A 24,765-nucleotide genomic window follows, 5' to 3' on the forward strand; every position below is an offset into this window, starting at 1 on the left:
CCGGGGACCCAGCACTGCCCCCGGCTCCCATTTGGAGCAGACGGGGCTGCTCACCTCCCCCGACTGCACACTCAGCTGAACCGCACTCACAGACCAATGCCCCCACACCATCCGCACCCCCACCCCCATTTCTCACTGAAGAAAGCCCCTCGAAGGAGCTGTAAAGTGATGTATTTAAACTCGAAACCCACTGTAATTTGTTAAAAGTATATATTTACTTATAACTTTATTAGTTGTGTATTATATGTGATTATCATCACAAACACAGTTACTGGTTTCAGATAACAGTCACTTTATTTTTTATTTGTGGTACGCAGGCCTCTCACTGTTGTGGCCTCTCCTGTTGCGGAGCACAGGCTCCGGACGTGCAGGCTCAGCGGCCATGGCTCATGGGCCCAGCCACTCCGCAGCATGTGGGATCTTCCCGGACCGGGGCACGAACCCGTGTCCCCTGTATCATCGGCAGGCGGACTCTCAACCACTGCGCCACCAGGGAAGCCCAACAGTCACTTTAGATGTGAATATTAACAGCTCTTCTTTGTCCTGGCAGGTTCTAAATCATTTTAAATCCACATATGCCAGAAATCTTCACAGGAAAACTAACATGAAACTGTAGCCAATAATGAAAACACCACTTGTATCCCGTAAATCTAGATTAAGACTGAAGGTGAAGACAGAGGCCCCCTTTAGGAAAAAGAACCAGAGATGAAGCTTACACAGCATGGGTGCTTCTGGAAAGATGGCATCCCTCACCCCACTGCCATCAACTCACACTCGAAAAGCTTCCTTCTTTCTTCTTACAAATATTAATTTTCCCCAAAAATCAGAGGCAAAGGGGAGGAGGCAGATGTATGGAGAGAAAGACAAGTCCATAAACTGCCTATCACATCCTTGTATGTCCTATGAGACACTTTTTGGGACATGGGACAGAGTCATGCAGTTTGGGGTATCCACATTAACAAAGTAACTCTAGATCTTTGTAACAATAAAGTTTTATGATTTAAGATTTCAGGGAAATTTATTTCTCTGAGACTTCTGGTCTAAGCTAAGGTTCTAGTATAGCACTGTCCAATGAAATGTAATGCGAGCCACATATATAACTTTAAAAATGTCTAACAGCCACGTTTTAAAAAAAGATGAATTTTGACAAGATGTTTTATTTAATTCAACATTTAAAAATATTGTTATTTGAACATATAATCAACATTTTTTTAATTATTGAGATATTTTATACTTTTTCTCCCTATATTTGTACATCTTATACTTTAAGCAGAACTTGATTCAGACTGGCTACATCTCAACACTCAACAGAACACGTGGCTCCAGCATTAGACAGCAGGGTTCCAGAAGGAGAAAATATCTACATAAAATAAACAAGCCCATATGCATAAACACGCAGTCCTGGAAGAATACACACAGGCCTCAATGGTTACATATTTGGGGGGTGAGTTAGCGAGGACTTCTACTTTGTAAATGATATACTTTCACATTCTCTGAATTCTTTTATACTCAATATGTACTAATCAATTATCTAAAATTTTAAAAATTTCACAGCACCATATAAATTATTAGAGCCTTGCTAAGATCATTTCTGTGGAAACTGAGCCCTCCGAAAGGGTAACAGGCTTTCTGATCCTGAGCACTTGAAAAATACAGACATTTCCAACATCCCATCTGGACGGAGGCAGAGGACGCCTGGGTCTGTCTGAATGAGGGATAAAGGTGCTGAGTCAGAGATCTGATGGCCACACCGCACCAGATAAACTGGGGGAGAAAAAGTTCTTCCGAGCCACAAACTGCACTGTCACAACAATAGGGACCACACAAAAGCCCGTCCATAAAACTCACCTCTGTGGGGAAAACGATCTGCACAGGAAGCACATATATATTCTAAAACTAAAGGAACAAAACTTGAAAAAACATTAAGGTGGAGCAAGGGATAGTATCCAAAGGACAGCACACATTCCATAGAGTTAGTCTGTAAGAACAGCCAGGAAATTAGCAAGGAAGCAACAGAAGTGTGTGGGGAAAACCTCTGCATGTAAACTGGCAGACACAAGCCGAGATTAAAGAGAGACCTGTTCCTAATCCTGAACATCTGAGGTAACGTCGGAAGAGGGTCTCGTGCTTCATGGGCTTAATCTTCACATACCAAGCACTTCACAGACTGACGTTTCTCTTCATTAAAAATTATTCTTTAGAGGGCTTCCTTGGTGGCGCAGTGGTTAAAAATCCACCTGCCAATGCAGGGGACACGGGTTCAAGCCCTGGTCTGGGAAGATCCCACATGCCTCGGAGCAACTAAGCCCGTGAGCCACAACTACTGAACCTACGTGCCACAACTACTGAAGCCCGTGCGCCTAGAGCCCGTGCTCTGCAACAGAGAAGCCACCGCAATGAAAAGCCCAAAGAAGAGTAGCCCCGGCTTGCCGCAACTAGAGAAAGCCCAGGCGCAGCAACGAAGACCCAACGCAGCCAAAAATAAATAAATAAATAATCTAATTAATTAAAAAAAAATATTCTATAATGCTAAAGATTTGGGGGGGAACCTTTTAAATAAAACTTAAAATTTTTATTGATAAATACAATAGATTGTCTTGAATAGTTAAAATAACACCAATGATCAGAACAAAAAAGTCAGCTGATAAATAAAATTTCTTAAGAATATTTAAATGTCTGTGTAATCCATACAACACTTAACTACTTATATCTCATTCCATCTTGACAGATGGTGTGATCTCAGTTATAAAGGAGAGCTTATTCAGAATATTCCTGCTTTGGCTAGTAATCACAGAAGCTGAAGAGGAAGCAAATGGTTCATGTAAGAGAAAAATAAAGAATTCCACCTGCTTATGTCCAATTCCATATGATCAGTTCAGACAAGAAACGGGTGTCTGTTGTTACTTCTGTTTCTATTTCACATGTTACGTTAGTACATAAACACAGATTTCTGATAATCAGTCTTTTAACTTAGCTTTTACAAATGTGGAATAAAAATACCTTCATGAGAATACAGCCACCAACCAGAGAAAAATAACATTCTCCTGAAATTTCATTACGTTTGCTGCAAGTACTCAAGTTGCTTGCTCATTGTTATAAAAGATGAAATACCTATGATATAAACTAAGTGTTCTTGTATAACTCCAGATCAGGTTTTTAATGGGGCAAAAGTAGCTAAATTTTCTGGTTATTTTAATGATGAAATGCTTAAACCCTCCTTTACAAGGAACCTTACTTTCTTTAATGAAATTGTGTCCCCACTCGGGCTTCTGAGTAACAGGCAGGATTTAACATGAGGCTGAGGTACACAGGAGGAGGGGGGCATACATTTTACAATCTTAGGGGCCAGCTGGATTCACCACATTAATGTAAACATGCTTTTTTGGAAGGAAGGGAGAAGACACATGCATAAACAGAGTGCAGCTATGTGATGCAAATCGTATTTGATACACAGTTTACCTGTATACTTGAATCTCCCTTTATAAACTTTGCTCCTTCTATTATAGTCATGTATGAAAATCTGAGTTGATCTGGTGTCTGAATCAGCCCCATTCGGTATTTTCTCATATTCAGTAACAGTTGTTTAATATTAATATTGTCTCCTTTTTCCATCTGCAAGAAAGGTAAACATTATTCAAGCCTTTTGTTGTTAGGAGTCCAGGAAAGAGAAGCAGTACAGGAAAACCGCTAAGAGCAAGTTAGGACAGGTTGCCCGTCTGCCCCATCCAGGCAGCAGAGGGAGGACTCCTGGCCCTTCAGCTAACTCACAGCTGGCTCCAACCAACAGGAATCTCATTCACTCTGGCTAGTGGTTGGTCGAAGGGAGGATTTATGGCCCATTCTGGCTTAATGTAAGGATAAATACATCGAGATTAGTGCCTTTCTTTTTTAAGAACGTCTTGGCAGGAGTAAATCTTTTCGTTCGGCGCCTTCACGTCTGTGTGTGGCAGCCACTTGAGGGTGCTGGAGCAGAAAGGCGGAAACAGCCAGACCCACAAGGACACCGTGGGGCCGCTGCACCAGCTGGGGCTGGATCCACACACCCCCACCCCAACCAGAAAAGAGAACAGCTGTTGAAGTTAAATTTGGCAGGGAACAGGGAAACACACGATCCAGTTTTAGTATTTACCATTAACAGAACAGATGCTTAGAGTTCTTAAACACGTCAAAGTTAACATAACAAGCCGCTTTTGACTGAAGTATAGGATATTAGGCAGAGTGGTAACACAGTAGACGTGCTAAGATACCCTCCCATCAACCTAAAGGGAGGAAAGGCACAGGCCGGTACCCAGGCTGGGGCTGGGAAGGCTGGTGGAGAAAGAACACAGCCCTCAGGCACAACAGGAACCTCAGCGAATGATATTAAAACCCACACTCACCGAGGGCTTAGAAAGTGTTCTAAATGCACTCATCCACTTAATTCTTATGACAGTCCTGGGAGGAGACTCTCACTCTCTGCAGTTTGTAAATAAGGAAACTAAGGCAAGAAAGAATTCAATATTATCTACCAACTGATGTTTGAAAAATAAGAAGGGCGGGGGAGAGGACCCATCATTTAGGTAACAAAAGCTACCAGGAAAAGTCTCCTTCGAGAGCTCTAGAATTATCTTGGATGCAGCCCCACCAGTCACAGCAAGAGGCAGCTGAAAAGATGTGAATGAGAGTTTTTGGTTTTTCTAAAAGAAGGCAGAAGTTCAAGTTTGAAAAACACAGTTCTGGGATCCTGACAGTCGAGCTTACTTCTGCCAGTGGAAACAATAAAAAGGTACAGAAGACTGAAACGAGGTCACTTACCAGAACAAGACAAGTGTCCACCAGAGAAAAGGTGCCTGACCGCCCGATGCCGGCACTACAGTGGATCACCGCAGGCCCGTGTTCAGGATTCAAAGAGCCAGACTCTCGCACTTTAAATAAGAAATTGAGAAATGAAGCTGGTGATTCAGGGACTCCGAAATCTGGCCAGGTAGTATAATGAAAGTGAGATATTGTTCTGGTTTCACCACTCTAAAAAGTGAAAATCAAGGGGGGAAATGTTAGTTCTGAGTTTTTTCTTTTAACAGTCTACTGAAGAAAGATGTGTTTTGTGTAATGTACCATGATTTTTCATTTGGTTTTTGATAATCACATACACAAGTATGGGAAGATTTTCTTTAGGAGAATTTGGAATATATTAATAATAACTAACACTTCTGTAACACTTATTATTTTATAAGCATGTTCTAGGCTTTTTATGTATTAACTCAACCCATACAACAATCCTATTAAAACCTATTTTCCAGATGAGAAAACTGAGGCGAAGGGTTAAGTAATGCACCCAAGGTCACACATCAGAAAATGGCAGAGGCAGGATTAGAGCAGCACTTGGGTTCCCAACCACTGACCTGCACCATACATGCTGCCAGGATTTTCTTTAATTCATACATCATGATGAGTGGATTCTGTTCTATTTTTTTAAATCTCTACCAGTTTAATTTTACATTCTTTAATGGTTTCTTTTTTAAGAATTTCAAAGTTTTAAAAAATATAATGTTCCCCATTATATGAGTTATCTTTTAGATTCTGCTATCCAGGCACAGAGGAACAACTCAAGAATTAATTTAAAGAAACAATCTTTACATTTTTAACTGAAATTGCTCTCCTAATTGCTGCTTTTCCCCATGGTAACAATTTCCAATCTAGAACTGCTGACACGGCTTTGCTGATGTGCGAACATGATTTACCAACATGCTAAGTGTTTCCTGTCTCGTAAAGCCTGCCTGGCACTCACCACCACTTCCTGGACATTCTCAACGACTTTTATTTCTGACTAACTCATTATGAAAACGTTCCTTGGCTTTTGCCAAAGGCCCTCTGCCCCCAGAAGCACTTCTCTGCCTTCTGCTCTTCATTCACAGAGGGAGCGGCAACCGCTAACACATCTTTGCACAATGTTTCAGCTTTAATTACAGGACTATTTTGGAAGAAGGAGCCACAGAAGCAGCATAAAAAACCCTGATTTTTTTAACGGTTACTTTTACAGCATCTACCTTTCAATACAAATTTACAAAATTAAACTTAGCTTTCTTTTTTTAAAAACAATATTTCCCTTTTTTCAGTACAGATTAAGACTCCTAAGTCCCAGACTCAGTTATATGAGGTACAGCACTGATAAAGTACAGTGCAGAAGTTAAAAAAAATTTTTAATTATACGCATTTAGTGACTAATTTTTCTTGACATCCAGCTTTCATAATTCCAAGTACACTGTGATCCATAGGTTCTCAGTACACTGAAGGCACTAGAAGATTTCCTATTACTAATTAAAATGCTCATTGCGATTATTAAAATTCAAAACATTTCCTTTTAAATTCCAAATTAATTATGCTAAGTGAAAGCAACAGACTCTAAAGGCTGTATACTGTACGATTCCATTTACATGACAGCATGGAAAAGACAAAATTATAGGAATTGAAACCAGCCCAGTGGTAGCCAGGAGCTGAGAGTGGGGCCGGGCTGACTGTACACAGGCAGCATGAGGAACGTGCGCATGCGCATGCATGCGTGTGTGTATCTAGGGGATGGTGACAGAACTGTTCTTTATCTTGACTGGGCAGGTGGTGACACGAATGCACTGTCAAAACTCAGACCTATACATCAAAAAGATTGTATCTTACTGTATGTAAAAACAGTGCTTAAAACATTCCAAATTAAGGAGGCTAAACTGTAGCTTCCTTCTAGAAAACCGTAAATGGCAGCCATCTGATACCCACACAGGACTGGGGTCCTAAGTCCTTTCCTCCATCAGCCCAGGCACACGGTTAGCTCAACCGCATCTTCCTTTAAATGGGGCCTCAGATTCCAGTGGGTGTCTTTAACCCTCTCCCCCGACAGCAGCCCTGCTGCAGTCCTCAGTCACCACGCTGTGCTGACCATGCACAGAGGCCCAGCCCTGGTCCACATGGGCCTCAGCCAGGTCCAGGTGGACCTGCTGGAGGTCCCAGGCCTAGGAGGGGTGGTGCCAGGGCCCTGCTCCCAGGGAAGTGTTCCCTAGGGTGTGGCCTATACAGTGTAGGTTCAACTATGCATCACCTCCTGGCCCAAAACCTACAGTTACCCCACAATCCTGGGCAACTACTTGCTTATATGGTTTTGGCTCAAGACTAGTGGCCTCTTTATTTCTTTCAAATTCAGGTCACACTGTCTGGGATGCTCAAAGCCAGTTTCCAGAAATGCTCACCACTGTATAATACAGTCTTTCTCATGAATAGATTTTTGAAAATCCATCTTTTTCTTCCGTGTAGGACCAGACTAAAGAACTTCTTAGAGGTTAATTTTGTATTAATTCACTCCTACTGAAACAAGATTCAAAAAACTTAGCTCACAAAAATCACATAATTCCCAAAGGGCCACAGAAGTAATAAGATCCATATGTTTACTATTCTGGTATAAAAAAAAGTTTATATGGGGCTTCCCTGGTGGCGCAGTGGTTGAGAGTTCATCTGCTGATGCAGGGGACACGGGTTCGTGCCCCGGTCCGGGAAGATCCCACGTGCCGCGGAGCGGCTAGGCCCATGAGCCATGGCCGCTGAGCCTGCGCGTCCGGAGTCTGTGCTCCACAGCGGGAGAGGCCCGCGTACCGCAAGAAAAAAAAAAGTTTATATGAACGATTGGATACCTTTTCCCTCTTTTTCATGCTGGAAAAAAAACGAGAATGGGGGGAAAGGGTTCCAAAGCATAGAGAGCTAAAACAAAATTCATCTTTATTCCAAACAGTCTCTACATTTAGACTCTACAGTTTCTGACAAACTCCTAGTTTCAAACAGCAGACTCACCCTTCCCTCCTGCTCGGTCACCAAGCCCCTCAGTCCTGCTGTGACAACCAGTCAGCTCCGTCCCTTCTCACTGCCACCCCTCACACCCCACTCCAGCCAGTCTGCACACACCTGCCCAGTTTTCTCCATAAGGCACTACATCATGGACACCACCCTCTGCACAAAGATGTCAGCAGTTCACCATTCTTCTTAGGGCAAAATCTCATTTACATTTATTTGAAGAATTTTAAATGTAACGTCTTTGAATCAGATGACAAGCTCATGGTCCATGGAGGCCAGGAAGCTAAACTATGAGCTGAGTAGGTACAAGAGCTGAGAGCCTGGGGGTAATTTAAGTGTGCGCTGTCTAGAGCCATTCAAATACAAGTTAACTATAATTGTTATCAATATGAGTAAGACTATAAATGTTCTAATTATTACTTAAAAATCTATACAGCTCTACAGCCCCAGGCCCAATTTTCACACTTTAGGCACAGAAAGAAGGTAGCAAGATTGTTTCCAAGAATTTCACAAGCCCCAGTTCCGTCACCTGTAAATGGGGTTTAAGAAAGTACTGATCTCACAAGGCTGCTGTGAAGGGTAAACAAGGCAACACCTGCACGTGGTGGCATGTGAAGAGATGCGGTGATCTCTGACAAAATGACACACTCGCTGCTGCCTTTACCGCGGCCCCTGATCCGCTCCCATCAACTGTAACCTCTCCACATTTCCAACCTCCTCACCTGTGTTTCCGCTCCACCTGGAGAGAAGCAAGCTTGTCGACCCCGCCTCCCTTGAGGTCACTGCCCTAGTCCAGTCCCTCACCAGCTCCTGCAGGATCCCGTACCGGCCGTGTTAAATACGTGGTCACCATAACTCACTCTGGAAGATGACCGGAACTCCCAGGTGGGGAGGGGAGGAGAGCACCAGGGCAGGGGGCAAGGGGCTTGGGTTCTAAGCAGGGGGCAGGGCAACGCCCAAGGCATGGTCGGGAGAGGCAAGGCGCGGGCCGGCCGGGGACTCCTGTACTGGCCACGGAAGGGCTTCCCAGACCCCGGTGGAAGGACCAAGCCGTGTTTCAGGACAAGCACTCAGGTGTGGGGTGGTGAACAGGGTACTTGGTGCAAATGCAGAGGGGGTACAAGGGCAACAGGTAAGGACCCTGCCCATGGGGAGCTGAAAACCTTGTTATGGTGTCAAAATGTACACATGCGCAAGTGCTGCACAAGCTGGGAAATGGTAAAATTTAAATTATGAAGAGAAGCGTAAGAAGATCCTAGCTGTTAGGAGTGAATGCATCACAGGTACATTAAGTGACCGAAGTGAGAAATGGGCACAAGCTGGACAGAAGAGTGCACAGGACATAAACAGACAGGAGAGGAGGACACCCGGGTGGCATCTAACCCTGCTCTGGGCAAATCTAGAGGCAGAGAAACAGAACTCAGCATGAAAACAGCCTTCCTGGAACTTGATACACATAAAGCTGGTCGAGGACACTACTGAAAATGGTGAAGGCCAACTAAACAGAAAAGCCCAAAAGACAAGTTCTCCAGATGACCTGGGATTTTAAAAGCCCCTCAAAACTATCTTCATAGCTTAAGCCACAAGGCCCCTTTTAAAAGCAGACATGGAATCTCTTCACGTGGGGCCAGAAGTTCAAACTCTGAGCTCTCATCACGACGCTGGAAAGGGCAGCTGGTGCTTTACTGCCCACCAGACATGAAGTCTCTATGGAGCAGGGCCTGACAGGAGGCAGCTCTGGCCCCAGATCTGTTAAAAGGCACAGCCAGACTCCTTTAGAAGCAACCTGGTCCTCTGAAACTCAGGAACCTCCACCCAGACCTGCAGGTGAGGCCGGCTGTCCCTCCCCTACTTCATCATCACCTTCTCTCCTGCAGCGCGTCCTCCACTGCCCTGGCTCCTGCAGCCCTTCCCAACTCCAAGGGAGCCGCTGACAACAGGAGACCCCACACTGAGTCTGAGGCACTGTCAGAGCATTAATTCACTCGATCATCGTAACAACCCTACAAGGCAGGTGCATCATCATCCTCGTTTTGCAGATGAGAAAACGGAGGCACAGAGGTTAAATAATGGGACCAGTCACACAGCCAGGAGTGGTAGAGCTCGGATTTAAACTCAGGCCACGTGGTTCCTGAGTCTAAATACTTAACCAAATGCAATTCTGTGTCTCCTACTGAAACGCTACTTTATTCTTCTAACACTCCTAGCTTTTACTAAAGATTGTAAAATAGAACATAAACTGTTGCTATTTAATTATGGTGTACTCTGAACCCAGGTCAGTAAGAAATCACACAATTGCCAGCAATTAAAACGTAGGGGTTGGCCTGCTCCCAGGGCGGCCTCAACTTCAGAAACTTTAGAACCAAGGATCTTCCTTTACAACAATCAGCATCTTTTTCAAAAGACTTGGTCCCATCTCATTAGAAGTTAGGAGATCTGGATTTGAGTTCTGGTTTATCACTTATTAACTGAGTAATCTATTTATGGAAAAAAATCCATTAACCTCATGGATTTTCAGGTTATTTTTTTTTAAGTATGAAAACCAGGGATATTAAGAATATTTACTCTGTCCACATTTTAGGAAGACTGTAGGACAAATGATACATATGTGAAAATACTTTGCAAAGTGATAAAGAAAATACAAAAGTTATTCTATCTTATTATTTGAGGTGTAATCAATGCTCAGGACAGAGAAAAACACCTATGCCCACCTCCTTCTAAATCAATTTTAATGCCACAAGCAGAGGAGGTACCTGGGATCAGTAAACACCATGAGAAGATGATTCCAAGACCCATGAGAACTTTATGGAAACGCAGCTCTGTTTCTGGGAATTAGCACTGGACAACCCAGAACCAAGTAGTAGCTGATGTATTTCAATGCAGCTTAAGATACATGCAAATGTATGTATGTTTGTATGTATGTTTGGAATCACTGGTGCAAAATAAATACAGTGAGGAGATTCATAAAGAAGCCTCCTCCCTGGATGACCTAAGAGATCCCATAATAAGCTTAGCTATGAAAGTCATGGAAGCTGGACCTGGCCCGAAGCACTCGGCACACATCTGTACTTATAGTACGTAATAAAAAACAGAGAGGTGTTTCAGGAGATCAACCATAAAAGGTACTTCTGCATATCTAAAAAGTGTATATATCTCCCTTCACTACAAAGCTTTTTTTTTTTTGGTTAATGATCACATGTTAATCACTCAATTCACTTAATAGTTAACTAAAACAGTATCTCACTTTAGACTAGATACATTCCTGAAGCCATTTTTGGGCAAACATTTTCCTATTTTGTAGTTTTTCTAGTTTCTGAGAGCATCTCAGAATCACTCTTATTTCATATTTTCTAGTTATTCTAATTACGAACCAAAGAAGGCAAAGAGGTAAGTGGGAAGAGGGGAGAAGTATCTCAATCTTCAGCCTGACAACAGCAGGCTCACAACCCACCCTGTACCTGTATCTCAACCAAGTACCAGGAACGAGTCTTATATTTCTGGAAAAAAATCCAAGTAAATGTTCTTGAGACCATATGGTAAATTTACTTCACCATTTTCACCAGTTCAATAAAGACAAATTTCCGTGTGACTAATCCCTTGAATTAACAACACTCTCAACAGTAGTAAGTATCAGAGCTGGCGTTTACAGGGTACCTGGTCTGTGTTAGTGCCTCTGCACACACACCCTCACCCGACCCCACAACGGCCCTGAGAGGGAGGCACCACCATCTCCATCCCACAGAAGAGGACAGACTTCAGGAGGTCTGGGAGCAGATACACTAAGTAGCAGAGCTGGATGTGAATCCAGGTTGGCCTGATTCTAAAGCCCTCTCTCTTAATCCCCGACTAATTTTAGTAAGTTATTCTGAATCCTCAAATATTTACCTGAACTTTAAAATTCTTAGTTTCTAAGGTTTCTTGAGAGTCCTCAGAGAGCTACCACATATAGGAACAAAATCTATAAGGAAAAGGTTATGGCTGTACACTATTATAGGTTATTATTGAAATGAATGGACTGCCGCAAACTTCATATCTAAGAACAAGGAATAATCCTTAAAATCATCATATAAAGCCCCATAGTTTGGGCATGAAAAGTCTTACATTGGTGTTTCCTAACTGCAGCAGATGGACTGTATAATAGGACTTCACGTCTTCCGACAGGAACTTCACACTGAAGCCTGTTTCCTTAAACAGCATCTCTCGGTCATCCTTTGTTGGCCAGTACTGTGCACATTTAACCTAAATTTAAGAATTTAGGTTAATGCATATGACTTTTTTTAGTTTATAGACATAATGAAACCATAAAAAGCTGGAAAGGAAAACAAACCACACACACGCTATATATTTTTCAAGTACCCAAATCTAAGAACAGTCACACTACATTTGATGTTTAATGTATTTTAATAAGATTGACATCTTACAAAAGCAGGTTTGTAAAATGTTCCTCTAACTTATACACTAAAAAAAAACCCATAAACAGATATCATGTTCATAAAATGAAAATCAATTAGTCATTTCTAAAGCAGGGTAACGTATATTTTATCATCATACTGGCATTCACACTATTTTTCTATAAATATCAAACTCTTACAAGAATCTTACCTTCCAACAGTATTGAAAAGGCTTTATTTTACAAGTATTTTCCATAAATACCCGTTAATCTGCTACTAAATACTACTACATATCTAGAAATAACATTACATACCTATTTACTAAAATTAAGTCGGGGAAAGAATTAGAAGATAAGCTCCCTTTACCTAGAGTTGTTACCTTTTGGCAGAACTATTGACATGGAATTTGTATTTGTGACAATAAAAACATCTTCCCAAAAGCCAAATTATGAGGCCAGCAGGCTGAGGTAAGGTGAGCTAGAGTCATTTCATTAGGAAAAAACACCAGAAAAACATCCTTGTAAAATATGGCCATTTCTCCTTTTCGAAATCACAAATAGCTACAAATAACAAACAATAAAAATGCTTCCAAAACAAATGAATACTATGAGCTGACACTTCAAAAGGTCAGCTTAAAGACATTTAAAAAATGGCACAAGAAGTGAAAGAGCATAAATTAGAATTTGAACAACTCAGAAATGAGGTGACAGAAAAGAAAAAAGATTCAGAAATAACAGAACACATTTCATCAACAAAGACTAATTAATTAAACTAGGGAAAAGAGATGTGACTAAACACAACAGATGATGCCTTAAGAGAAAAAGGAGGACATTTTTAAAATAAAAAAAGAAATGAAGAGAGAGACAAATAGGATTAGAGAAAATGTGACAACCATAAAAAATAAGCAAGAAAATCTAACACATGCATAATAGGAGGACCCAAGAAAAGAACACCAAAGCAAGCAAGGGAACAGAATAAATGTCAACAAGTATAATTCAATAAATTTTTCTTTAAAGAAAGAAAAAATGTCTGAAATCACATACTGAAAAAGTACTCTATGCCCCTGGACAAACTGACCCAGAATGACCAACACAGAAATATTTTGGTAAAATTATTGGGATTTGAAGGAAAAAAATCCTTTGGGTAACATAGGTAAAAAGAATAAGTGATTAATAAAGGAAATGCAGATGTCCATTTGACTTTGACAGTAATTTGTAATGCCAGAAGAAAATGGAGTAATACATTTAAGTTGTTCAAAGAAAAGCAAATATGAGCCAAAGATTTTATATTCTGCCAAACTGACTGTTAAGCACTGAGCCAGCAGATGAACTGTCATTGGCACGTAAGACATCAGGGACTATGGTGCCCATGAGTCCTTCCTCAGGATCCTCTGGAGTATAACCTACAGACAAAATGACTGGAGAGACACCTCAACATATACAGACTTAACACAAAAGGGGCATAAGGGACAGAGTATAATGTGCTATAAACTCTGACAATGTACATAAAGTACAACTTTAAAAAAAACAGAATGGGAAAAACAAAACATTTTAAACTTTTTTTCAGTAGTTATTTTGGTGATGGAGTTGATTTTGTTATTATGACTATTTTCTGTGTGCAATATCAGACAAAGTAAAAGAGTCACTATAAGATATTTGATATCACTAGTGTCTTTGAGAACCAGAATTCATGGTATGGAAAACACTGTAACAGATATAAAGGATAGAAAGGCTTGGGCCAACCCCTATAGGCCTAAATTTGAATCAGAAATATCAGTATGAACACTAGCGCTGTGTTATCTTAACACAGAAACATATTTTTCCTTAGCTCTGTTCACTGAAAAGACCAACCCAGTGGCAACAAACACCCCTATTTTTGTTGTGACCCTGAAATACCACTGACCACTGAAAGAAATTAAGGCCCCTTAAAGAAATGGCTGATTCTTACACAAGAGTTTAAGATGAGCCTGCAATAATGGAGTCATTCCAGACAGCAAGTAGCTATGAAGACTCTTGGGTCTGTGTAAAAGAACTCAGGGCCCAACTTGAAGAGCTTCCTGCTGGCCAGTGAAGGGGCAATCTGACTACAAATAAGGATAATAACTGCCATGGAGTGAAATGAATCAAAGATGTTTGAATCCGTGACTTCACAGTACCTGATGCCCTCCCGCCCTGCCCCCACACCAAGAAAACCTAAGTGGTCACATGTTGAGGACACTAGGGAATCAACTCCTTTTGAAAACTGCTTTTCCTATTTGAAAGTGGCCAAGGGGCTTCCCCGGTGGCACAGTGGCTGGGAGTCTGCCTGCCAACACAGGGGATGCGAGTTCGAGCCCTGGTTCGGGAGGATTCCACATGCCGTGGAGCAACTAGGCCTGTGCGCCACAGCTGCTGAGCCTGCGCTCTGGAGCCTGTGAGCTACAACTAGTGAGCCTGTGTGCCACAACTGCTGAAGCCCGCGTGCCTGGAGCCCGTGCTCTGCAACGGGAGAAGCCACTGCAGTGAGAATCCTGCACACCGCAAAGAAGCATAGCCCCCGCTCGCTGCAACTAAAGCCTGTGAACAGCAATGAAGACCCAACGCATCCATAAATAAATAAATAAACAAATTAATTAATTAATTAAAAAAATAATAAATAAAAGTGGCCAAGTAACAAGAGTGGGAGGTTGTGTTTTTTTTTTTAATAGAAGTATTCCAACAAGAGATCCTGGAATGTCACTATTTTATATCCCCTAATTAAGGAGCTAAACACCGACCAGCAACAGCTGCCACCATCATTACGCTGACAAACATTATGCCCCCACCCACAAGGTGACCTTCCCCCAGACAATTAAATCTGACTCTAGATCCAACCACCGTAAATATGATTTCTGGTGGAAGTCTTTTTTTTTTTTTTTTTTTTTTGCAGTATGTGGGCCTCTCACTGTTGCGGCCTCTCCCACTGCGGAGCACAGGCTCCGGACGCGCAGGCTCAGCGGCCATGGCTCATGGGCCTAGCCGCTCCACGGCATGTGGGATCTTCCCGGACCGGGGCACGAACCCATGTCCCCTGCATTGGCAGGCGGACTCTCAACCACTGCGCCACCAGGGAAGCCCTGTCTTATCTTTTTATTATACTAATTATACTGCAGAATGAGGGATGACACTTATAATCCTCTAGTTGGCAACGCTGCTCAAAATGTCCCAACTGATAGAGCCCCCATCACTTGAAGCACGAAAACCAGTGTAAACGACTACGCTGACATTGCTGGATACTCTGGTATGTTAACGCCACTTCAGATCTGAAACAGACTAGAAAAACCTTCACCACCATTGAAAACTGGCAACTATTAATTTAGAAAAAAGGAAGAGGGATTTCCCTGGTGGTGCAGTGGATAGGAATCCGCCTGCCAATGCAGGGGACACGGGTTCGATCCCTGGTCTGGGAAGATCCTGCATGCTGCGGAGTAACTAGGCCCATGTGCCACAACTACTGAGCCTGCGTTCTAGAGCCCATGTGCCACAACTACTGAGCTCATGTGCCACAACTACTGAGCTCACAGGGCTAGAGCCCATGCTCCACAACAAGAGAAGCCCCCACTCGACTAGAGAAAGCTCGTGCGCAGCAACGAAGACTCAATGCAGCCAAAAATAAATAAAATTAAATCTTTTTTTTTTTTAAAAAAGGAAGAATCAGGAACCTGAAAAGCAGAGTAGTCTAAGACCTCAGGGCTGAAAGAGACCTGACAGACAATACTTTCCAATTTGCATGTTTGACAGAAGAGGACCCTAAAGCCACAGAAGCTGAAAGACTTACCCAACGTCACACCACTAATTAGCACTGGGTTTAGACTGCACTTCAAATGTCAATGAATTTATACATTTCCATACTTACTGCCTTGTGACCTAAGAGCCAATGGTAATTTATAAAGGTTTTAGAAACCTGTCACTTTAATCTTTCATAAAATTTCCAGGATTTTGATAATAATAAATTGTCAAGATTGTGATAAAGCCTACAGATTCCAAAGATCTAAATACCACTACTAGCCAATACTGGCTCCATTATACTTATATTTTGGAGGGTAGTGGTCCGCAATTGTTATTTAAATATTTAAGGTAAAAAAGGAAAAGGATACATTAGCTCTTCTGGTCAGAATCACCCTGACCACTAGCCTTTAGCAATTAAAGGCCAAAACTAATGAATGAATATCCCAAAAGAAATAAGAAAATATTTATAAGTTAACAATTACAGGCAGTACACTAAGTTGTAAATATCAAGTATTACTCACCGATTCTTTCTCCACAATTCGGTTTAGCATGACAACTGCTTTGGTCTTTTGCTGCCAAACCATGAGCCAGAAATGACAACCTGTATTAGGAAGTGGACCCTGTAAGAACAGAGAAGGAAAAGTGGGTAAGAGAAAGGGGACAGAGTAAGGCTCCAAGGAAACTCCTTCAGGGAAGCTTCTCGTCTGAGAACAGTGTATCGGATCATAAAGAGTAAATCGAGACTTTAAATCCACTTGAACTAAAAACAGGTCTGTGCTAGTTAGGATTACTGATTATCAACGATCAAAACTGACTTTTATTTACTTAGGCAGAAAAGAAAAATTTTCAGGCTCTCAGGTGACTTTCAGAGTTGAGGGCTGGAGAACCAGGCTTGGGTAGGAACAAACGTCAAGACAAGATTTTGTCCAAAGAGGAGTGGGCTTGGGACAGTACTCCCAACCTGTCACTAACATCACCTGCTTTGCTGGTACTGCCATCCTAAGGTGGCTGTACTACTCATGCACAACCTGTAAGCAAACCAGGGTCAAAATCGCAGGCGCCAAGTTCTATGGGTTGTATTCTAGCTGTAAAGGAGGCAGGCAAAGGCGATTTCTGTCCCCTCCAGTCTCTGCCGCAGAAAGAGAGGCCCTGCCTTCCATGATGAGGGCAGCCCTGCAAAGGAGGAAGTCTGTGCCAGCACTGGCCTGCAACCAACCCAAGTTAGTTACAAAGAGAATTCCAGAAAAAGCGGAAATTTCAAAGCACCTGAACCACTATGAAACTGTTAATCTACAAAACCAGAGAATGTGTAACCTCAAGAGCAGAGTTAAAAGGGGTAACGGTGCATATCACAATACTGCCATGGGGAAAAAAAATCAAATCATATTATGAATTTCCAATTACCTTCACATTTTGATTAATGGGTAGCACAGGGCAGAATAAAGGGCAAACAAGAGATGAGAAGGCCATGCCCAAACTTTAACTATTTTAAGTGAGTAAAGATTAACATGAACAAGGTTTGACTGTACCTCCAGTAACTCAACAAGCATTCCCCTCGCAGGACACTGGGAGGCCAGGTCTGACTAGAGCTTCAGCTCCACATGGAAAATAAGGCAATTCAAGTGGTGCTACACTGAAAGCAGCTTTAGGGCAGTTGTATCCCTGGTGTGTAGTGGGTGTTGGGTAAATATTATTTGAACTAATAAACTCTAAGCTCTAAGTTATACAAACGCTAGAAAGGGATTGGGAATCCTGAGGAGCTGCACCCTCAGGTTTGAGGGACTGTTCCCCTCCTTTGGTGCATGTTATCCAATGCTTGAGTTACTTCCAAAACCAAACAGTGTGAAGGTAAAAACAGCAATGAGAAGAACCCCAGTAAAATGAATGCTGTTTCTTTTGTCTAAAAAAATGGACAGATCAGTTCACCAACGAAGTTGCTCCTTAGTGTGTTCACGCACATGCACGCGTGCGCGCACACAGACACACACACAGACACACACACAGACACACACACACGCACATTCTGTTAGTGGTTCTGAAATGGGAGAGGGTTTCTCAGCCCTTCCACTTACCAGCAATACTACCTATTTTTCTTGTGCAAAATGGAGATCTATACCAAGGGACTGATATATACGTTTTTAGTTTTCATAAAACTCAGAGGGAAAAGATGACAAAAATAATAAGCAACAAAGGAAAACGAGAACAACTGCAGTTTTAATAAACACTTGGCATCTCTGGTTTTCTCTATCTTTTGAAATATTTTCTGTGCGTGTTCTCTGTTCCAACGTACTAGATACAAAGGCAAAAGCAGTCTCAGATGTCAAAGATCTTACGACAGAGGCAAGGAACGGAAACACATCAAGCACCACAACAGTAAGGGGTAAACCATCAGGTCTGCAGGAGTAGGAAGGATACTGGCGCAGAGCCTTAAAAATGAGGAGGGCACTGACATGGGGGAAGGAAGGGTAGGGAATCAGGATCCATTCCCAGCATAAGGCAAGGCATGTGCAAGTTTAGGAGACATCTGGGAAAAGACAGTTAGATTGCTGAGGGCAACATGGAGGTACATGGTAGGAAACTGCACCTGCAGAACGGGAGGGTCTCGAATCCAAGAAATAGTCACCGAACTCTTCTTTAAGGAGTAAAGGGATACGACCAGATCCGTATGTCACAAAAAGTAATTCTGGTGGAACTGTTAAAGATGGATTAGGGAGGACGGACTGGTGACAAGGAAATAAGTTAAGAAGCTACCACTTTGGTGCAGATAAAATTCAAGAGAGCTCTGAAGAAGGGCAGGACAGCAGAACAAAGGAAAGCAGAACAAAGGACACATGAGGAGGACAGCTTTAACCCATATGAGAAAAATAGGAAGGCGGCTGGCATGGTTTAAAAAAAAAAGAAAGAGTTTGACATAGAAAATGCAGAATTTGTGACGTCAATTGGTCACGTGGGTAAAAACACCCATATGGATGTTGAAAAATATAAGGCAGGGGGTGGAGGCAGGGGTGGGACTCTGTCAGGACACAAAGAAGCTCTCCAACATGGACAGGAGGTTTAAATGAGATCACTAGGGTATGAGTCAGGCATTTTCTTTTACGTGATGAGATTTATAATGTTTTATAAAAGGGTTATTACTATCATTACTACTACCAATAAAAAGCAGTAACAAATGCCACAATAAATACTCCATGGACTACTCACCATAGTATCAGGCATTATATGAGTTTTTATCAGCATTGTTCTATAGATAATAGAGATATATATCAATAATATAGGTACACAATTGACTCTTGACGGGTTTGAACTGCGGGGGTCCACATATAGGCAGATTTTTTTCAATAAATATACAGTTGGCCCTCTTATCCATGGGTTCCGCATCTGCAGAATCAACCAACCTCAGATGGCAAACTTAATACATGATCCGTGATTGGTGGAATCTGTATATGTGGAATCCCAAGGACAGAGAAGGACAACTATGCACTTGAGCACCCATGGGTTGTGGCATCTGCAGAGGATCCTGGAGGCAAACCCCCCACAGATACCAAGGGACGACAGTACAGGCTTGGGGAATAAGTAATATGTCCAAGGTCACACAGTAGTTTCAAGGCAGCAGATCTGAATAATTAAGAGCAGAACCATGCAGTCTATGGAGACCGTGTAGCTTCACATCCTGGCCTCATCCCACTTGTTGCATGGCCTTGGTAAAGTTATTTGAAGTTCCTTTGTCTTTTTAGGTGATTCCTCGTGTTAACATAAGGATAACAATAGTATTTACCACAGAGGGTTATCCTGAGGCTTAAATTATACAAAACATAAAATATAGAACAGTGTTAAAAACTGCTAGCTGTTACTATTTACAACAGCCAAGACATGGAAGACATCTAAGTGACCATCTACAGATGAACGGATAAAGATGTGGTACATATATACAATGGAATACTGCTCAGCCATAAAAAATAATGAAATAATTCCATTTGCAGCAACATGGATGGACCTAGAGATTATCATTCTAAGTAATTCAGACAAAGACAATTACTATATGATATCACTTACATGTGGAATCTAAAGAAATACAAAATACAAAAGAAATTATTAAAACAGAAACAGACTCACAGACAGAAAACATACTTACGGTTACAAAAGGGGAAAGGGGAGAAGGGATAAATTAGGAGTTTGGGATTCACAAATACACACTACCATCTATAAAATAACAGGATTTACTGTGTAGCTCAGGGAACTATATTCAGTAACTTGTAATAACCTACAACAGCAAAGAGTCTGAAAAAGAAGAGATATAGATGTATGTGTGTGTATATAACTGAATCACTTTTTGTACACCTGAAACTAACACAGTACGGTAAATCAACTATAGTTCAATAAAATAATAAATAAAAGATTGCTAGGTCGGGGACTTCCCTGGTGGCACAGTAATTAAGAATCCGCCTGCCAATGAAGGGAACACGGGTTCGAGCCCTGGTCTGGGAAGATCCCACATGCCATGAAGCAACTAAGCTCGTGCGCCACAACTACTGAGCCTGCGCTCTAGAGCCCGTGAGCCACAACTACTGAGCCCATGTGCCAAAACTACTGAAGCCCGCATGCCTAGAGCCCATGCTCAACAACAAGAGAAGCCACCACAATGAGAAGCCTGCGCACTGCAACAAAGAGTAGCCCCCGCTCCCTGCAACTAGAGAAAGCCCACGTGCAGCAACAAAGACCCAACACAGCCAAAAATAAATATATATATATAAATTAATTAATTAAAAAAAGATTGCTAGCTGCTAGCTGTTAATTTTACTTCCCACTAGGATGTGAAGTTCATAATGGCACTTTTTTTTTTTTTTCTTTTTTGCAGTACGCGGGCCTCTCACTCTTGTGGCTTCTCCCATTGCGGAGCACAGGCTCCGGACGCGCAGGCTCAGTGGCCATGGCTCACGGGCCCAGCTGCTCCACAGCATGTGGGATCTTCCTGGACCGGGACACAAACCCACATCCCCTGCATCGGCAGGCGGACTCTCAACCACTGCGCCACCAGGGAAGCCCCCATAATGGCAGTTTTATGAATGGCTGTTTTATTCAAACGATGCTGCCACAAAGTAGGTACTCAAAGCTTTGCTGGATGAATGAACATCCAACGAAGCAGCCAGACTGGGATTCAAATACAGATACCATGAATCCAGAGTTTACCCTCTTTCTTAAGATACAAAGGTTCAAAATGTGGTCCCAGGGAGTTGAAGTGATGAGTGTAGACTGGATGGAGGAAAAAACCTAAGTCAGAATCTTGAGAAACAACTGCATTTTTAGAGACTAAAGATGAGAAAGAGGAATGGATAAAAAAAGACTTGAAAAAAAGAGAGAAAGAAAGGGTGTGATAAGGAATCTAGGTTAATTATTCTTTTCTGTTTTTTTATCATTATGGCTTTTCCAAATAGAAAGTAAATGTTTTTAACTCTAAAAATGAATTTATTAAAAACATGAATGCACATAATACTTCAAATATTACAGAAAATGGGAAATTAAAGTCTCTCTTTTTTCCTAATTTCCAGAAATAATCAGTAAGAAGAGCACATGTATAATTTATTTAGCCAGCCCCTTGCAGGCTGCTTCAATTCTACTATTTCTGGCCCTATGCTATTAAAATGAAGTTGTAACAAACATCCTCACATGTATCTTTCTGTCTTTACGTATTAGACCCCTGAGTATTATAAACTTTTAAATCTCTGCTGATCTGACAGGAGAAAAGTGGTAACCGATTGCTGGTTTAAATTTATATTCCCTAATTACTAGAAAAGTTGAGCATCTCTTCATATGTATATTGTCTATCTTTATTTCTTTTCTTTGAACTGTGAATTTATGTTCTTTGCCAGTTTTTTTCATGGACTGTTTCTCTTTTTCTTTTTGATTTACAGGAGCTGCTTTACTTCAAGTAAAAAAGAGTGATTAGGGCTTCCCTGGTGGCGCAGTGGTTGAGAGTCCGCCTGCCGATGCAGGGGACACGGGTTTGTGCACTGGTCCGGGAGGATCCCACATGCCGTGGAGCGGCTGGGCCCGTGAGCCATGGCCGCTGAGCCTGCGCGTCTGGAGCCTGTGCTCCGCAACGGGAGAGGCCACAACAGTGAGAGGCCCACGTACCGCAAAAAAAAAAAAAAAAAAAGAGTAATTAATTCTTGTTTCCTGTGAATTAGAAATAGTCTAACAGTTCATAGTTACATTAATTTGAATATCTTCTTACCATTTTCAATGGTTTTCACTTTCAGTAACAGGTTATTCTGATCTGAAATGGGTTCTTTAAAAATCTCAAACATTATAAATATACAGCTTATCTTTTTTAAAATTTAAGTATAGCTGATTTACAATACTGTGTTAGTTACAGGTGTACAGCAAAGTGATTCAGTTACATACATATATTTTTTCAGATTATGCTCCATTATAGGTGACTGCAAGATACTGAATAATACAGCTTATCTTTTGAATATTTAAAATTCATTAACTGAGGGAAATGAGAGCACTGTTAATTAAATCTATTATTAGATAAACAAAAGGTAGCTGGTGTGGATAAACCAAAATCATTTCTGCTATCTCAGAGTGGAAGAAAAGTGCTCCTGGAACATGGGTGTGGCTGGTGTGCTGAGACGCAATCGGGCAGGAGGCCAAAGGGGCAGCAGGCTCTTGGGCCGCCCTGTTGGTTGTCTGGGCACCTGGCTCACACCCTCACCTGCCCTGACATCCAAGGGCTGTCCACACTCTGAAAATACACGCCAGGGCGGGGCAGAGAAGAGCTTTCAAAGGGCCTCTCGTTCTGATTCAAGTGACGTAAAGAGAAGCAGAAGGTAACAAAGCATCAACAAACCAAGGCTTTGTACCAAATATTCAATATAAAGCAAGGAGGACAACTGGCCAGAAGAGAACCGGCCTAGCCAAATTTCATGAACAACTTTCTTTCAGAGAACGTGTAACATTGAAGATTACTTTTATCTGAAATATACACAGCTGCAAAACATTATAACACCATTCATTACATAACAACAGAAAAAACTGAAATAGCGTTTCATCTCCAAAAGAAGTCAGGACACACTTTTTGCTGGTGTTTTAAAGAAGGCCAATCACAAGAATGGCGGTCAGGCATCGGCTGCACATCACACCACTTGCCTGTGTTAAGATGTAACTCCTCTGCGCCTCTTCTATGTCAACTAAGCTGGCATTAATATAATCATTTTCAGCATTTTGCAGTTTAACACGACTGTGATCATCTGAAACAGAGCATGACAAATCATACCGTCATTTCAAACTTGCATTTCTTTTTTATTTTAATATTAATTTTCTGGATATTTATAAAATGATAGAAGAGACAAAGAAAAATAAATTGGCACCCCAGTAGAGTCAAATCCCAAATTACTCCCCTTTTTACTATTTTTTAAAAAGATTATTTATTATTTTTGGCTGCATCAGGTCTTAGTTGCGGCACGCGGGATCTTTGTTGAGGCATGCAGAATCTTTCATTGCAGTGCACGGGCTTCTCTCTAGTTGTGGCACGCAGGCTCCAGGGTACATGGGCTCTGTAGTTTGCGGCACACAGGCTCTCTAGTTGACGCACGCGAGCTCAGTAGTTGTGGTACATGGGCTTAGTTGCCCCACAGCATGTAGGATCTTAGTTGCTTGACCAGGGATCGAACCTGCGTGCCCTGCATTGTAAAGTGGATTCTTTACCACGGGACCCCCAGGGAAGTCCCCCAAATTACTCCCTTTTTTAAAAGAAAGTACAAAGATGAAATCCTTTTGTTTGTTACTGTGTGTTAGAAGGAAGTGCTTCTGTTAGTGGTAGTTTAGCTGTTGTTTAACTAGAAAAATTGACCAAAGAGTAAAACATAGTAAAAGAAATAAAGCACCTATCTTCCTAAAAGTAAAAGGATGGTTAAGCTTCTTGATGCCTAAGAACTAATAAGTCTACCTACAAAAAACAATGGCCTTGGGCTTCCCTGGCGGTGCAGTGGTTGAAAGTCCGCCTGACGATGCACAGGACGTGGGTTCGTGCCCCAGTCCAGGAAGATCCCACATGCCGCAGAGCGGCTAGGCCCATGAGCCATGGCCGCTGAGCCTGCGCGTCCAGAGCCTGTGCTCCGCAATGGGAGAGGCCACAACAGTGAGAGGCCAGCGTATCGCAAAAAAAACAACAACAATGGCCTCAAATAAATAAGACCAGATCCCCACAGTAACTACATTTCATTTTCTTCATTCAACAGATGTGCATTCAACTATATATAAATAATTTTTAGCACTTAATTATATAATTAGATCAAGTGCTAAACTATATTTAACACACTTGGAATATTCCAATTCTTTAAAAGACAACTAAAGATACTTCATTAATTAGATTGTGTTATAACATTTTAGATATACTAGTTTTTTAAAGTGAAAATCTCACAGATTTAGAATTGATGCTAATTTAAATACGTGGAGCACAAAACTTTACCTATATCATTTTGGAGGGAAGGGAAGAGAAGACACTGCGAGAGGAAGCACACGTATAATAACAGAACTAGTGTTAACTCAGAATTCTAAATATATGACAGGCAGAGGCATATGACTGAATTATAACCTACATGCATGTTTGATGTCTAACTAGAGAAAACGTTCTATTGTAAACTGCTCCCCTCAAGGCAATACCAAACAACCATTCTCTCCCCCACTTTTAAAGTAAAAAAACTGTTCACATTACCTCCATGTGAAAGAAAATGTTAAATGGCTTTAGTTCCACACATCAATTTATGTGAGATGTTTCTGCTGGATTGAACCCAAGACCTCTGTAAATATTACACATC

At 41.7% G+C, this 24,765-nt stretch overlaps 1 protein-coding gene across 4 annotated transcripts in view; it reads right to left on the reverse strand.

The window, feature by feature from the left end:
• PTPN2 (protein tyrosine phosphatase non-receptor type 2) overlaps positions 1–24,765 on the reverse strand; it is a 76,291-nt gene that overhangs the window by 12,022 nt on the left and 39,504 nt on the right. For all 4 annotated transcript variants that reach the window (XM_030836527.2, XM_030836528.2, XM_030836525.2 and 1 more), the window contains exons 3-7: positions 23,096–23,196; positions 16,468–16,566; positions 11,911–12,048; positions 4,795–5,004; positions 3,460–3,612 (exon numbers count right to left, since the gene is read on the reverse strand). In XM_030836527.2, coding sequence (XP_030692387.1) covers positions 3,460–3,612; positions 4,795–5,004; positions 11,911–12,048; positions 16,468–16,566; positions 23,096–23,196 — 701 coding nt within the window. The remainder of the gene's footprint in view (positions 1–3,459; positions 3,613–4,794; positions 5,005–11,910; positions 12,049–16,467; positions 16,567–23,095; positions 23,197–24,765) is intronic.

Source organism: Globicephala melas, chromosome 13 (assembly GCF_963455315.2).
Source record: "Globicephala melas chromosome 13, mGloMel1.2, whole genome shotgun sequence".
Lineage (NCBI taxonomy): Eukaryota > Metazoa > Chordata > Mammalia > Artiodactyla > Delphinidae > Globicephala > Globicephala melas.